The sequence below is a fragment of a genome, unplaced genomic scaffold, assembly GCF_019419815.1.
Source record: "Pyrus x bretschneideri cultivar Hongxiangsu unplaced genomic scaffold, Pyrus_bretschneideri_v1 Contig11, whole genome shotgun sequence".
Classification (NCBI taxonomy): Eukaryota; Viridiplantae; Streptophyta; class Magnoliopsida; order Rosales; family Rosaceae; genus Pyrus; species Pyrus x bretschneideri.
The window spans coordinates 4,954,431-4,965,417 of record NW_025999402.1 but is presented as its reverse complement, the minus strand read 5'-3'; the positions used below and the strand labels follow the sequence as shown (position 1 = coordinate 4,965,417).

The following is a 10,987-nucleotide window of genomic DNA, read 5'->3' as shown; positions in this document are numbered from 1 at the left end:
CACACTCTTTTGTGACCAATCCTCGGGATGATATCATTGGCCTTGGTTGGTCCCTTCCAATTGCGGGATTTGTGAAGATTAACGTTGATGCCAGTTGGTGTGCAACGGATAGGATGAGATATACGGGAGCTGTGGCTAGAGATGAAGAGGGCAGTTTTCTGGCTGCATGTAGGTATAAGGAGAAAGCTACTAGTGTAGCTATGATGAAGGCGAAAGCCATTTAGCATGGTTGTATGCTGGGTATGACCAGAGGATGAAATATGATAATGGTGGAATCTGACTCTTTGGAGTTTATTTATTGTTTAAAGGACATAACAAGGAAGGGCAGTTGGGAAGCATTCCCGGTTATTGCGAGATGTAGTAATATGGGGAGTGGTTTCCAAGATTGCCGCTGGTCTTGGGCTCTAAGATAGGCCAATGTGGCAGCGGACCTTTTGGCTTCGTGATATTGTGGGGAAGCATGTGAGTTTATATGGATCGATAGACCTTCATCTTCCCTTGTTCATGTTTTGTGTAATGATGGTCTCCCATGTCCTCATTAATTGTGTTGGTAGTATAAGGAGGGACGCTTTAGCAATCGGTGCGACGTCTTAGTTTCTGTTACCTCCTTGCACTACCCATTCCTAGTACTGTCTATTTGCCTCTTTGTAGGCCTTCCTGTTTCTCTTCGGCATCTTTGCCCGAGTGTTATTTATCTTGTCTTCCAAAAAAAAAAAAAAATGTACAGATTGCTAACTAAGGCCAATGTCAAAATTCGTGCTTATCTAACAGTGGTATTATTTTACTATTAAGCTAAAATTGACTGGTTGCCACAAAAGCTTTAAATCCGATTAGGACCTTATTTGAATTCTGATCATTGTTTTGTAATAGGTTAGGGTTTCCATCTAATCTGCATTCGATTGGAGATTGTTTAAAGCCAAAGACACCCAAAACTATAAAATAGAGTCAAGATTCATCACGCCAAATCGAGGATTCTAACATTGGATGATTCTATCAAGGGATGTTAGGCACTAGTATAATGGTGTGTTGGGGCCCCTATGCGCCTAGTCAGAGTCTAGGTAAAGGCCGAGGTGAATTTAAGTAAACTTACTATGTATCATACAAGTAAGTACCTATTTACACTTATAAAAAACTTATACTTGTATGGAGAATTTGAGGTTTATTATTATAACATATAACATACAAAAATATCATGTTTTTTTCCTTTAATATTTTAGTAAATTTTATGGTATATGATGAAAGTGCAAGTGACTACGAGTTCATAGTACTTTATGAAATATTTTTCAGAGGTCGCATGAATTTATAAGAAGAAAAAAAAAACAACAGTGTTAAACTTATGGTATAAAAATATTGGTTGAGTAATACACCATCTCTTTGCTAAGTAAAATGTTAGGGTAGCACAACCTAATTGGAAAACAATTAAAAGAGAAAAGTAAAACAGGAATTGGTCACGTGGGAAATGGAGAGAGAAAGTCTTTCTTCTTCTTTGTAACCAAGGTCCAAGAACAGCAAAGCCATGATGGTCTTCTCTATGTTCCACTTTGTTTGAAATTAGATTTTTCTTCTTGGTTCAAAGCTTATATTGTATAACATCTACACAACTATGGTGTATTCTCTCTTTCGCCACATGTCTAGTCTATTGGGTGGTCCTCAAAAGTCTTCACAGGCACTTCTTCGGATGTCCGGGTGGTCCCAGGACCACCTAGGTCCAAAAGTGGATCCGCCCCTGCCTTAAACATACTGTACCTTTTCGAAAACATTCTTGGATGCTTTGGAGATTGAGAAAATATTCAGCGTATCCAAAATACGGGATGGTACACCACATGTTATTATACAAATGATAAGATAATTGTATTAAACGTGTGGGGCCATTGTTATAACTCGTAACACGTGGATCCTCCTCGTAATTTCTAATGAGAAAGGATCATTGCTGGAACCTCTTTGTGAGGATTCCGAGAATCCTCCAATCACATCTATTCATCGTATATCATGCGGTCAGTGTTCGTCAAGTACTGTTTATATTCAATTTTAAATAAAAAAATTTATAATGATTTCTGACCACACGATGTACAATGAACAAATATGATTTGAGAATTTCCAAAATTCTCACAAACACTCATTTCTTATGCTTTCCTTTTCTATTTTTGTGTCGGGAAACAATAGAAAACATACCTATGCCGACGGGAAGCCATTAATAATTTAAAAACATATTTTTATTGTTGAGAGTTTGATTTTTATTAAAAAAAAATATTTGAGAACGTAAAAGGTGGCATATGTGCTTACGTGACATGTAACATCTAGCATGTAGAAAATTAGATATATTTAATCTCATTCAACAGTCGGTTTGCCCATAAATATATCTTAATTAGCTGAACAAAAACAAGGTAAACCTCGTGAGCCCCTCTCTTGTTTGCCCTATCTAGAAGCCACGCAACTGCTTAATTATTAATTAATCTAGATTGAATATCACTTTCTTAGTGCGAGGAAAGTATGCATATTACATGTTCGTTTGGTGGATTGGATGAGATTAGATCTTAAAGACATGATTAAATTGGCAGAGACTTATATAACAGGACTTGTAACACATATATAAGGATAGGTTAGATAACCCACTCTATTCTGAATTCATCAAGCATCATGTCCAGTCCAGTCTATCTCATATTTTAACACAACAAATAACGGACTAGACTCAAGTTCATTTTAATTGATTACAACCTATCTTATTCAACCTACCAAACAGGACCTACATGACAGGTCATCCTAATACACTATACGCACATTACATGACAATCCTAAGAATTTATCTATAAATCAAATATGTAATATATATACATTGTCGGCACGGAAACTTGGAAAGATAGACTTTGATGCTCATGTATTAGCTTCTCTTGGTCATTGCGACGAAAAGGAAAGGAAGTGACATACTATTTTAAATGAGAAGGAGGGGATTTAAATTTGGAGGTACAAGAAAGCACAATGTTTTAGTCAATGTTGGTTTGGTTGGATATGAAAAATAGGTTTGTTTTTTTATAGAGAACAATTCATATAGATCGTGTTGTGGTCACGTGGTGTTCTAATAATAATGTAAATAAAAATAAAGAAAAAATTACACATGATATTATATTATTAACTAGAATGTCATGATGACTGCGAACTCATTATATGTAAGTCTATCTTCTTTTGATTACCTAATATATTTTTTTCATCTTTTTTGGTTGAATAATGACCTAATCCTTTCACTTCCTCGTACCTGTGCAAGTTGGGCCTTAATGTTTAAATGGTGAGTTGTAAGCTCAAACCCAAAAAGTGGAAGAGAGAAACACATAAAAGAGATCAGATCAGTTAACACATAAAAGGGACCCTTCTCAAGCAAAAGATCTACAAAGAAATCAGGATATTCTTCAAACCATGGACGAAAATCATTACAAAAAAGTGTTGTGTGGGCAAGGTGTTCTAAATTCGCTTGGCGGTGGATATAGGTTTCTTATTTTTATTGCATTTTTATTAGTTTCTTGTTTTTACTTACAGTTTTTACATATTCTATGCTTGCTCTTTATCGATGGAATGATTAAAACTAGTTTTTATTCACTTTATCCCTGCTCTTAGGCAAAATAGTGAATAAAATTGTGAAGTTCCTCAGCACTTGAGGAAAAGAAATAACATAGACCAAGGCAGCTAGAAGTGGGCACAGCCAAATTAGGTCGGCTTTACCCTAAAATTATACTAATTACAATATAACAATTTGGTCTGGTCCGATTGTGACAAAAATCCCTAAGAAAATTAAACCAAACCAAATTGATGTTGAAGGTTTGGTTCTGTTTAATTCGGGCAGTTTGGACCTAAAAGGCTAAAATAAAAGAAATTTCCATGTTACTATCTCAATTTTTTTTTAATAAGCGATATTATCTACACTAACAGAGTAGGAGAGTGGGCTAAACCTCATAATGAACTAGCCATAATAATGTGGTACACATTCGTTTTTTATGAGAATCAAACCTAAGATCTCTTACTTACTAGTGAAGAGATACCACGAGACTGTAGTACTAAGTGGTGTCATTATCTCAACTTTGCTAGCTCAATTACAATAAAAAAAAATTCATAGTTGCTACATATTTTCATTTTCAATTACAACATCAAACAATCCTAAGTATATTAGTTGCAACTTAAAAATCAGTAACTTCTTAGTCACATTATCCTTCAGATTCAACATTCATATGTGGTTATTAGCAAGTAAAAAGAATACATGTGTAAATAAAGTAATAAAATGCAAATATGCAAGTAGTTGGTCCTGTTCGGCTTAGGTTGGTTTACAAAAGCTCCAAATTGTTATTAAGGTACTTCATTACAATACGGTTCGATTTTTGTAGATCATTTGATTTTTTATTTTTTTGGTCAAAATCAAACCGAATTGGTTACTACGGTTTTTGGATCAGTCGGTTTGGTCAGTTTGGTCAGATTGGTGCACACCACTAGGACTTGTATCCTAATCATAACGACACAATCTCTTGATTAAGAAGTCGCTTATAGATGAAAAACACAACAAACCAACACTCAATCACTATGTTTGTTGGCAGCTAGCAATGGTATACGCTCGCACACCCCTTTCTTTCAAGTCTTCTAATGGGGTTGAGAGCGAAAGAGTAGTTGGGGAAAACAAGTTATCATGGAGGCGTAAAATAAACTATTTTGGACGCGGTTGCCGTTGCACCCACATCTGTGTAGAATTGTTGTTCGACTGTTGACAAGTCGAAGTCCAAAAATGGCACATCGAAGTCAATTTATTTTTATATGTGCGATATTCTAATTGAATGAAAACTACGTGATGTGGGCCAGAAATTGAATTATTGGAGTTGTAATAAAATTAAAAGAAGAAAGCGATGTTCAATGAAGGAAAGTGATTGAAGAATTGAAAGTTTCAGGGTTAAAAGATTATTGCTAATGCCATATCTTGAAAGTTAATGTTCTAAACTTTTTTGATAACTCGACAAGAGAAAGACAAAGAAGAGACAAATCTATGGCTTTTTAGTATCAAGACTTGCACCTAGTCTTGAGACCCGCCATAAACATGTATTCAGTAATTTTGATAGTTTAGGAAGTCTTTATAATTTTATTATTTCCTATTTTATTTTTCGTTTGAACTTAGGATTTTCTTAGACTATATAAACAACCTTTAGGGTTGTATTTCAACAGTCATTCATATTATCATTGGTTCAACTTTAGAGTTCTCTATTTTTCTGGTGCATTACGAATTGCTCAACTTATGTTCTAAGATTTAACGGTGATCGTTCCTACCTATTCCGTTTATGGCCGCATCTCTACGAGAAGAGGATATGAACTTAAAAGCAAGAGAAAAGACATACTGCTCTTAGACAATTTTGCTATGCTTCATTTTTCAACTGAAGCACATAAGGTTGTTTCTATTTTGGTGCCAAGTTCCTTTAGTGCTAACACAAACTGAGCAACAAGGCAAAACAAAAGTTCCAATATTTAGTGCAGGCAAAGTCTAAATATTTCGTTTCAGTCATCAACTGAGACTTTGCTTATTGCTTTTATTGAACTTGCCAGGAAAATCCAGCCCATAAAGCCCCCAAACCATCGCCAAAGATGACAACCAAACCGGGACAGGACCAAGCATCCACAACAGCATAGGAAAAGTGATGCACAGCATCCTGTTGCTTACAAGAGCCAAAATAAATCCTTTCTCAAGTATGGTTCTTGCGTGTCCAGAAGATGAGAACTCCTGATCACCACAAGCATTGATCAAGAAGTTGGCATCGATCAAAAACGCAATCGCCATGGAGCTGCACAAGAAGCAAACTGACAAAGACAAAGCTGCAGAGCCATATTTTAAGGCAAAAATCTTGGTGGATTGTGACCCAAAAAAGGTATTGCTGAAGAGGTTGGTTGCACTATAGGAATTGTTTATTAGAGCTGCCAGCGAGAGTTGAATAAGAATTGCTACTGTGGCTGTGAGTGTTGTCCCCATAAGAGTATTTCTCAAGCTTTGGACTGCTAACATGCCTTTCTTATCATCACCCTGGAATATTTTTCCAACATCATATATAAATTTAGGAAACTAAATCATGTAAGCAAGATATAATGATAGTATTAAGAGGATTAAGTAGATGTATATATATGCTTTGTTAGACAACTATTAGACTGCTAAACGCTTAATTACACTGTAAGAGAATGAGTCAACAATGTATATCAAGCTTACACTTTTTCCCACTGGAGAGTGACAAACAAAAAATGAGTGAGGAATGAAAGTCAAACACAGGACCGCTTGCAAAAGAGACCGTAATTTCACATTAGACACCATGAGACCCTAAACATTTAAGCTATTGAGAAAGAAAAACCATGTATATAATTAAGCTTAATTGTAGAACTTAATTACCCCATCTAGCTCTAGGAACCAAGCTCTCCTCTTCAGCATATTGATCCCAATTGTGGTACGAGAGGGCTTGTTCTTGAGGTTGTGCCATAGATAGGCATGGTAACCAACTGTGAGAAAGAGGCTCATGGGGACCAAAACGGTGTCTAGATAAGTGATCACTCCCATCTTAATTTCTATGAAGCTTAATTTCAGAATAGAACCAGAGATGAATCGGCGGCCAAATGCATCCAATTTATTCAAGACTTGTAAGAGAGCCAAAAGCGGTAAGGTAGTGGAATGTGCGTCACAAGCAATTGCGTTTTGGGAATGTGTTGCAATTGGTTGAAAGAATTGTGGACTTTAAGTAATGGACGTTAAAGTTTGATGTAGGCTTGGAGGCATATGCAAAAGCCTAAGAATTGGTTCGGTGGTCTGTCCATTAATGTGTTTAATTTTAATTGGACTATTTGATCTCGAAAGTTGCATAACTAGTGCAACTATTGCGTCATAAAGTTCGATTCGATTTTTTAAGAAAATTCTTAATATTTCAGCCACATGTAATGAAAATATGGTTTGTGTTTCTTATGTGCGTATTTCTAATTAGATGCTTTTGTATCTACTTCAAATTAAAGATGTGCTTTTATTATTATAAATTAACCAATGCCAAGTGTAACAACACAATTTCAGAAGAATTATGAAATATCAGAAGCGGCGTTGGAGTGTGTAAAAGGTGCAGAGCTACAAGGTCTTGAATTTTTGAGGGTTGCAAAAATTTTCATCCTCCTATAAATTCCATATGAGTATAATTATTCTAATAAAAAAGCTTTTGACTGAAAAGAAAAATCATCATCATATGATTTTATCTATATTACAATTGATTAAGCTTGTGCATTACTTTCTTTCATAAATACAAGCGTATTTTCATATCTCTTTTTTCAGTCGTACTCTGCTTTTTCATGGATGAACCTTAATCATAATTTTATGGCGACCAGAGATTATTCAATTAATAAGAGTGAGATGTTGATTTCAATTAAGTTTGAATATTGATACATTAAATTCTACATGAATATTTTTTTTTTTTTAAATAAGGAGGATCTTTTTATTAATTTTGCACAGGGCTCCAAAACGTCAGAGACGGCCCTTTGAACCACATAGCTACTTTAAGTGTTTTGTCCAAAGGAAGATAAAGATGGGAAAATGCTTCTCTGTCTCGGTTTCACTATCTCCTTTTTCTATCTTTCTAAAATGTTATTGTCAAATGAAACAAGAGGGAAGTTTCTCTGTAGAGGTGGAAACGATACAGAAGCTGATAAAATTCAAACGACATATTTTTACCGTTGATATATTGTGAGTCCGAGCAATTTTGACTATATATTAATGCACATGAGGCTCACAATGCATCAATATTCAAAATTTGCAACTGTCTGTTGCATCTATAAGTCGTATTCCAAAAGGTGATACCTGTAACTACACTTGCTGATGGCACATGTATAAAATTAGGGAAAGACAAGCCCTATGCCTATTGCAAAAATATACGTACGTACATGTTGCATGTATGCTTGATTTCTTCTTCAACTAAGGCTTTGCCTACTGCTTGTGCTGAGTTTGGCAGCAAAATCAAGCCCATAAAGCCACCAAACCAAGGCCAGGGAAGACAATGCAACAAGCATTGGACCGAACAACCACAACAACATGGGAAAGGAAATACAAAGCAACCTGTTGCCAATAAGAGCCAACATGTACCCTTTTTCAAGTTGGGTTTCTGTGATTCCGGAGTATGAGAACTCAAAAGAAGCGTTTATTAGAAAAATGGTATCGATCAGAAACCCAGTCGCCATGGAGCTGAATAATGAGCTAAACAACATGAGAAATGAGGCCAACCCATATTTCAGAGCAAAGATGCTTCCAGACTGCGAACCAAAAAATGGGCTTTTGATAACGAGGTGACTTGCATTGTAAGCATTGTTGGTGAGAGCTGCCAAAGTCAAGCTTAAAGCAATTGCTGTAGAAGCTGTGAATATTGCCACCATTTGAGTGTTTCTCAAGCTTTGGATTACCAGCATACCCTTCGTACCATCGGCCTGCAAATCAGATAATTAAGAGATACAGATAGAAACCTAGAATTAAAGTTTCCTTCTGTAGGATAAAAAATGGAAGCTTTTTTTCGAGCGGGACAATGAAAGAGGGTCTTGGACTTACCTCCATAATTTCTAGAAACCATTTTCTTCTTCTCATTGAGTCAATTCCAATGGTGGTAAGAGAGGGTTTGGTCTTGAAGGTGTACCATAGATAGACATGGTAGCCTATCAGAAGGAAGAAGCTCAAGGGGACTAAAATGGTGTCTAAATAAACAAGCACTTCCATATTGTTTCAGAGGATGGAAGGCATGCTTGTGACACCCAATAAGAGGGTATATATGAAATAATATTCTGGAGGTGGTTAAGCCTATATGAGGAAGAGGGTTGAGCACTTGTGGAATGATGTATGATTGACATTATAACTTTCTGTGGCTAGGGTTTGAGCAATGCACGAAACTTCTAAATAATTTGTAATGGGCATGCTGATGTAAGTTGACCTAAATTCGATAATATTGTTTAGCCAAACTAAAGTAGGGATTGATGGATGCCCACTAAATAAAAGGCTACTTACAGCATGGACAGCTTAAACTTTTGGTGATTAGGTTCTGATCAGATTAACACACCAAGTAAGACATGAAGGTTTCAAGTTGAAGCAATTAGTTCCATTTGTTCTAAGGTATTGATATGCTACCATTTTGTTGCGATTGGAAAAATGAGTTTCTTTCGTGACTAATTCATCTTCTACTTTTTTAAACATACCGTAAATATACTAAGTTAACGGATCAGGCTAAAAACAAATACTCTAAATGTGTGAATCCTAATAGAAATGACATTCTTTTTGTTTTTGTGGTCAATTAGAAAAGATAAAGTCATTCATATTCTCGTTCTTCATAATTTGTTCAATCTCTTAGTTGATTCTTTATTTAAATTTCTCATCTAAATGTGTTATTCCTAGATGCATTGGTGCCTCTATTGGGAGACTGTCTGATAACTAACAAACGCCACCTGTTCCTTTATACTTCCTACTTTTTTGGGCTTCAATAATTTGACAAAAAAAACTCATTATTATAAAAGTAGACAATAGCCTGGGAAGCCCAAATCTAGAACCCATCAAGGGAAAAATGAGGCCCAACATGCCTTTGGAAAAGCCAGGTGCGGTGTGGTTTCCGTTTGGGTTGTGTGTTTCTTCCCCACTTCACCATCTCAAACTGCTCTGAGAGTTCTGGAGGAAGGAGGAGGTGGAAAAATGAAACAGAGAGGGTTCTGGTGTGAAAAGGGCTAGCTCTTAGGGTTAATTTTGGGGATTTTTCTCATATGCAAATAGTGCATCATAAGTTTGATGCTTCAGTAGATTTATCATTTAATGCATATTAAAGGAAGAAGCGTAAAGGTTTCTGAACAAAAAAAAAATGGGGGAAACGTAAAGAGAAGTCGCAAAGGAAAATCCCCTCTGGTCATGTTGAAGCCAACTCTCTCTTTCAAACGCAATTTTTTAGTATAGTTACTAGTTTTTCAATGGTCATTGATTTAAAATAAGCCCATCTGTAAGAGCAAAGCTTTACAAACTGAATTATAATGTATCTTGTTTTTTATAACAAAATTTAATTTAGCATTGTGTTAGTGACGTTTGAATCCTCCTCCCAAATGGCCTTTTCTATTTCCCAAAAAAATAAAATAAGGTAAGGTAGGGTTTGAAGCCAGTTGAAAAGCAAAAGTGGAGAAGGCAAATAAAAAATGATTAGCTTGTGTGGCTGCTGGGATTCGAGCCCAGGTCTCCACGGCCACAACGTGGAATTCTTACCACTAAACTACAGCCACAACATGTTATCGAAATGTTTGATAAAATATATAAGTAGATACCCTAACATTGCAAGTGGCTTCACTTAAAGACCTAGAAAGAAGCAACTGGGAATTGCCAACTGCTTGGATCAGTTGATAGATCATAGAATCGTCCTGGTTTGCATCGACGTTATAGTTCTTTCATCGTGTAAAGAGAGTGTGATAGACTAAAACCTGAATTAGAATTTCTTCAGTTGGTGTCTTAAATGCTCGTACAATTGCATCAACAATATTGAGTTGTACTAAACATATTGAGTTGGACTAATATATGTGTTCGTTATTTGTCCTCGGTCAACCAACTAACATTTTGACAAGGGCTACACGAGCACCGATTTCATCAACTTGTCTTTCCGGTGACGCCAAGTTATGATAGATTAAAACCCTAATTAGGATTCCTTCTAAGTATTTATTTATAATTTGTTGTAAAATTATATTTCCTACTTAGGAGTCATATTCTTTGTAGCCTAAGGCTTGTGATGTAGATATAAACGGGTTTACCCTATGAATGAAATCATCCCATTCAATTTAATATTTCTACAACAACAAAGTTCTCTTTCATCATGTACATATTTCAGTTAAAGCTTCTTCATTGATGTTCTAAAACTGGTTTTTGATTGTTGGGGTTTTCTGATTGTCTAATAGTTGGGGGAAGACGAAGAACATCGGTCAACATGATCACCACCATCGCCACTGCCGT

At 35.9% G+C, this 10,987-nt stretch overlaps 2 protein-coding genes and 1 non-coding gene across 3 annotated transcripts; all 3 read right to left on the bottom strand.

Annotated features, from left to right (window-relative positions):
* Nucleotides 1-5,365: 5,365 nt before the first annotated feature.
* Nucleotides 5,366-6,703, bottom strand: LOC125471847. Its single transcript, XM_048572700.1, has 2 exons — nt 6,395-6,703; nt 5,366-6,037 (listed from the first exon to the last, which is right to left on the bottom strand). The coding sequence occupies exons 1-2, from the start codon at nt 6,557-6,559 to the stop codon at nt 5,525-5,527; spliced, it is 678 nt and encodes a 225-aa protein (XP_048428657.1). The 5' UTR covers nt 6,560-6,703; the 3' UTR covers nt 5,366-5,524.
* A 1,241-nt stretch (nt 6,704-7,944) lies between these two features.
* Nucleotides 7,945-8,578, bottom strand: LOC125473890. The gene is made up of 2 exons (XM_048577305.1): nt 8,573-8,578; nt 7,945-8,454 (listed from the first exon to the last, which is right to left on the bottom strand). Exons 1-2 carry the CDS (start codon nt 8,576-8,578, stop codon nt 7,945-7,947), a joined length of 516 nt encoding a protein of 171 aa, XP_048433262.1.
* A 1,619-nt stretch (nt 8,579-10,197) lies between these two features.
* TRNAH-GUG lies at nt 10,198-10,269 on the bottom strand. The gene has a single exon. It is a non-coding gene; the product is annotated as a tRNA-His (tRNA).
* Nucleotides 10,270-10,987: the final 718 nt, after the last annotated feature.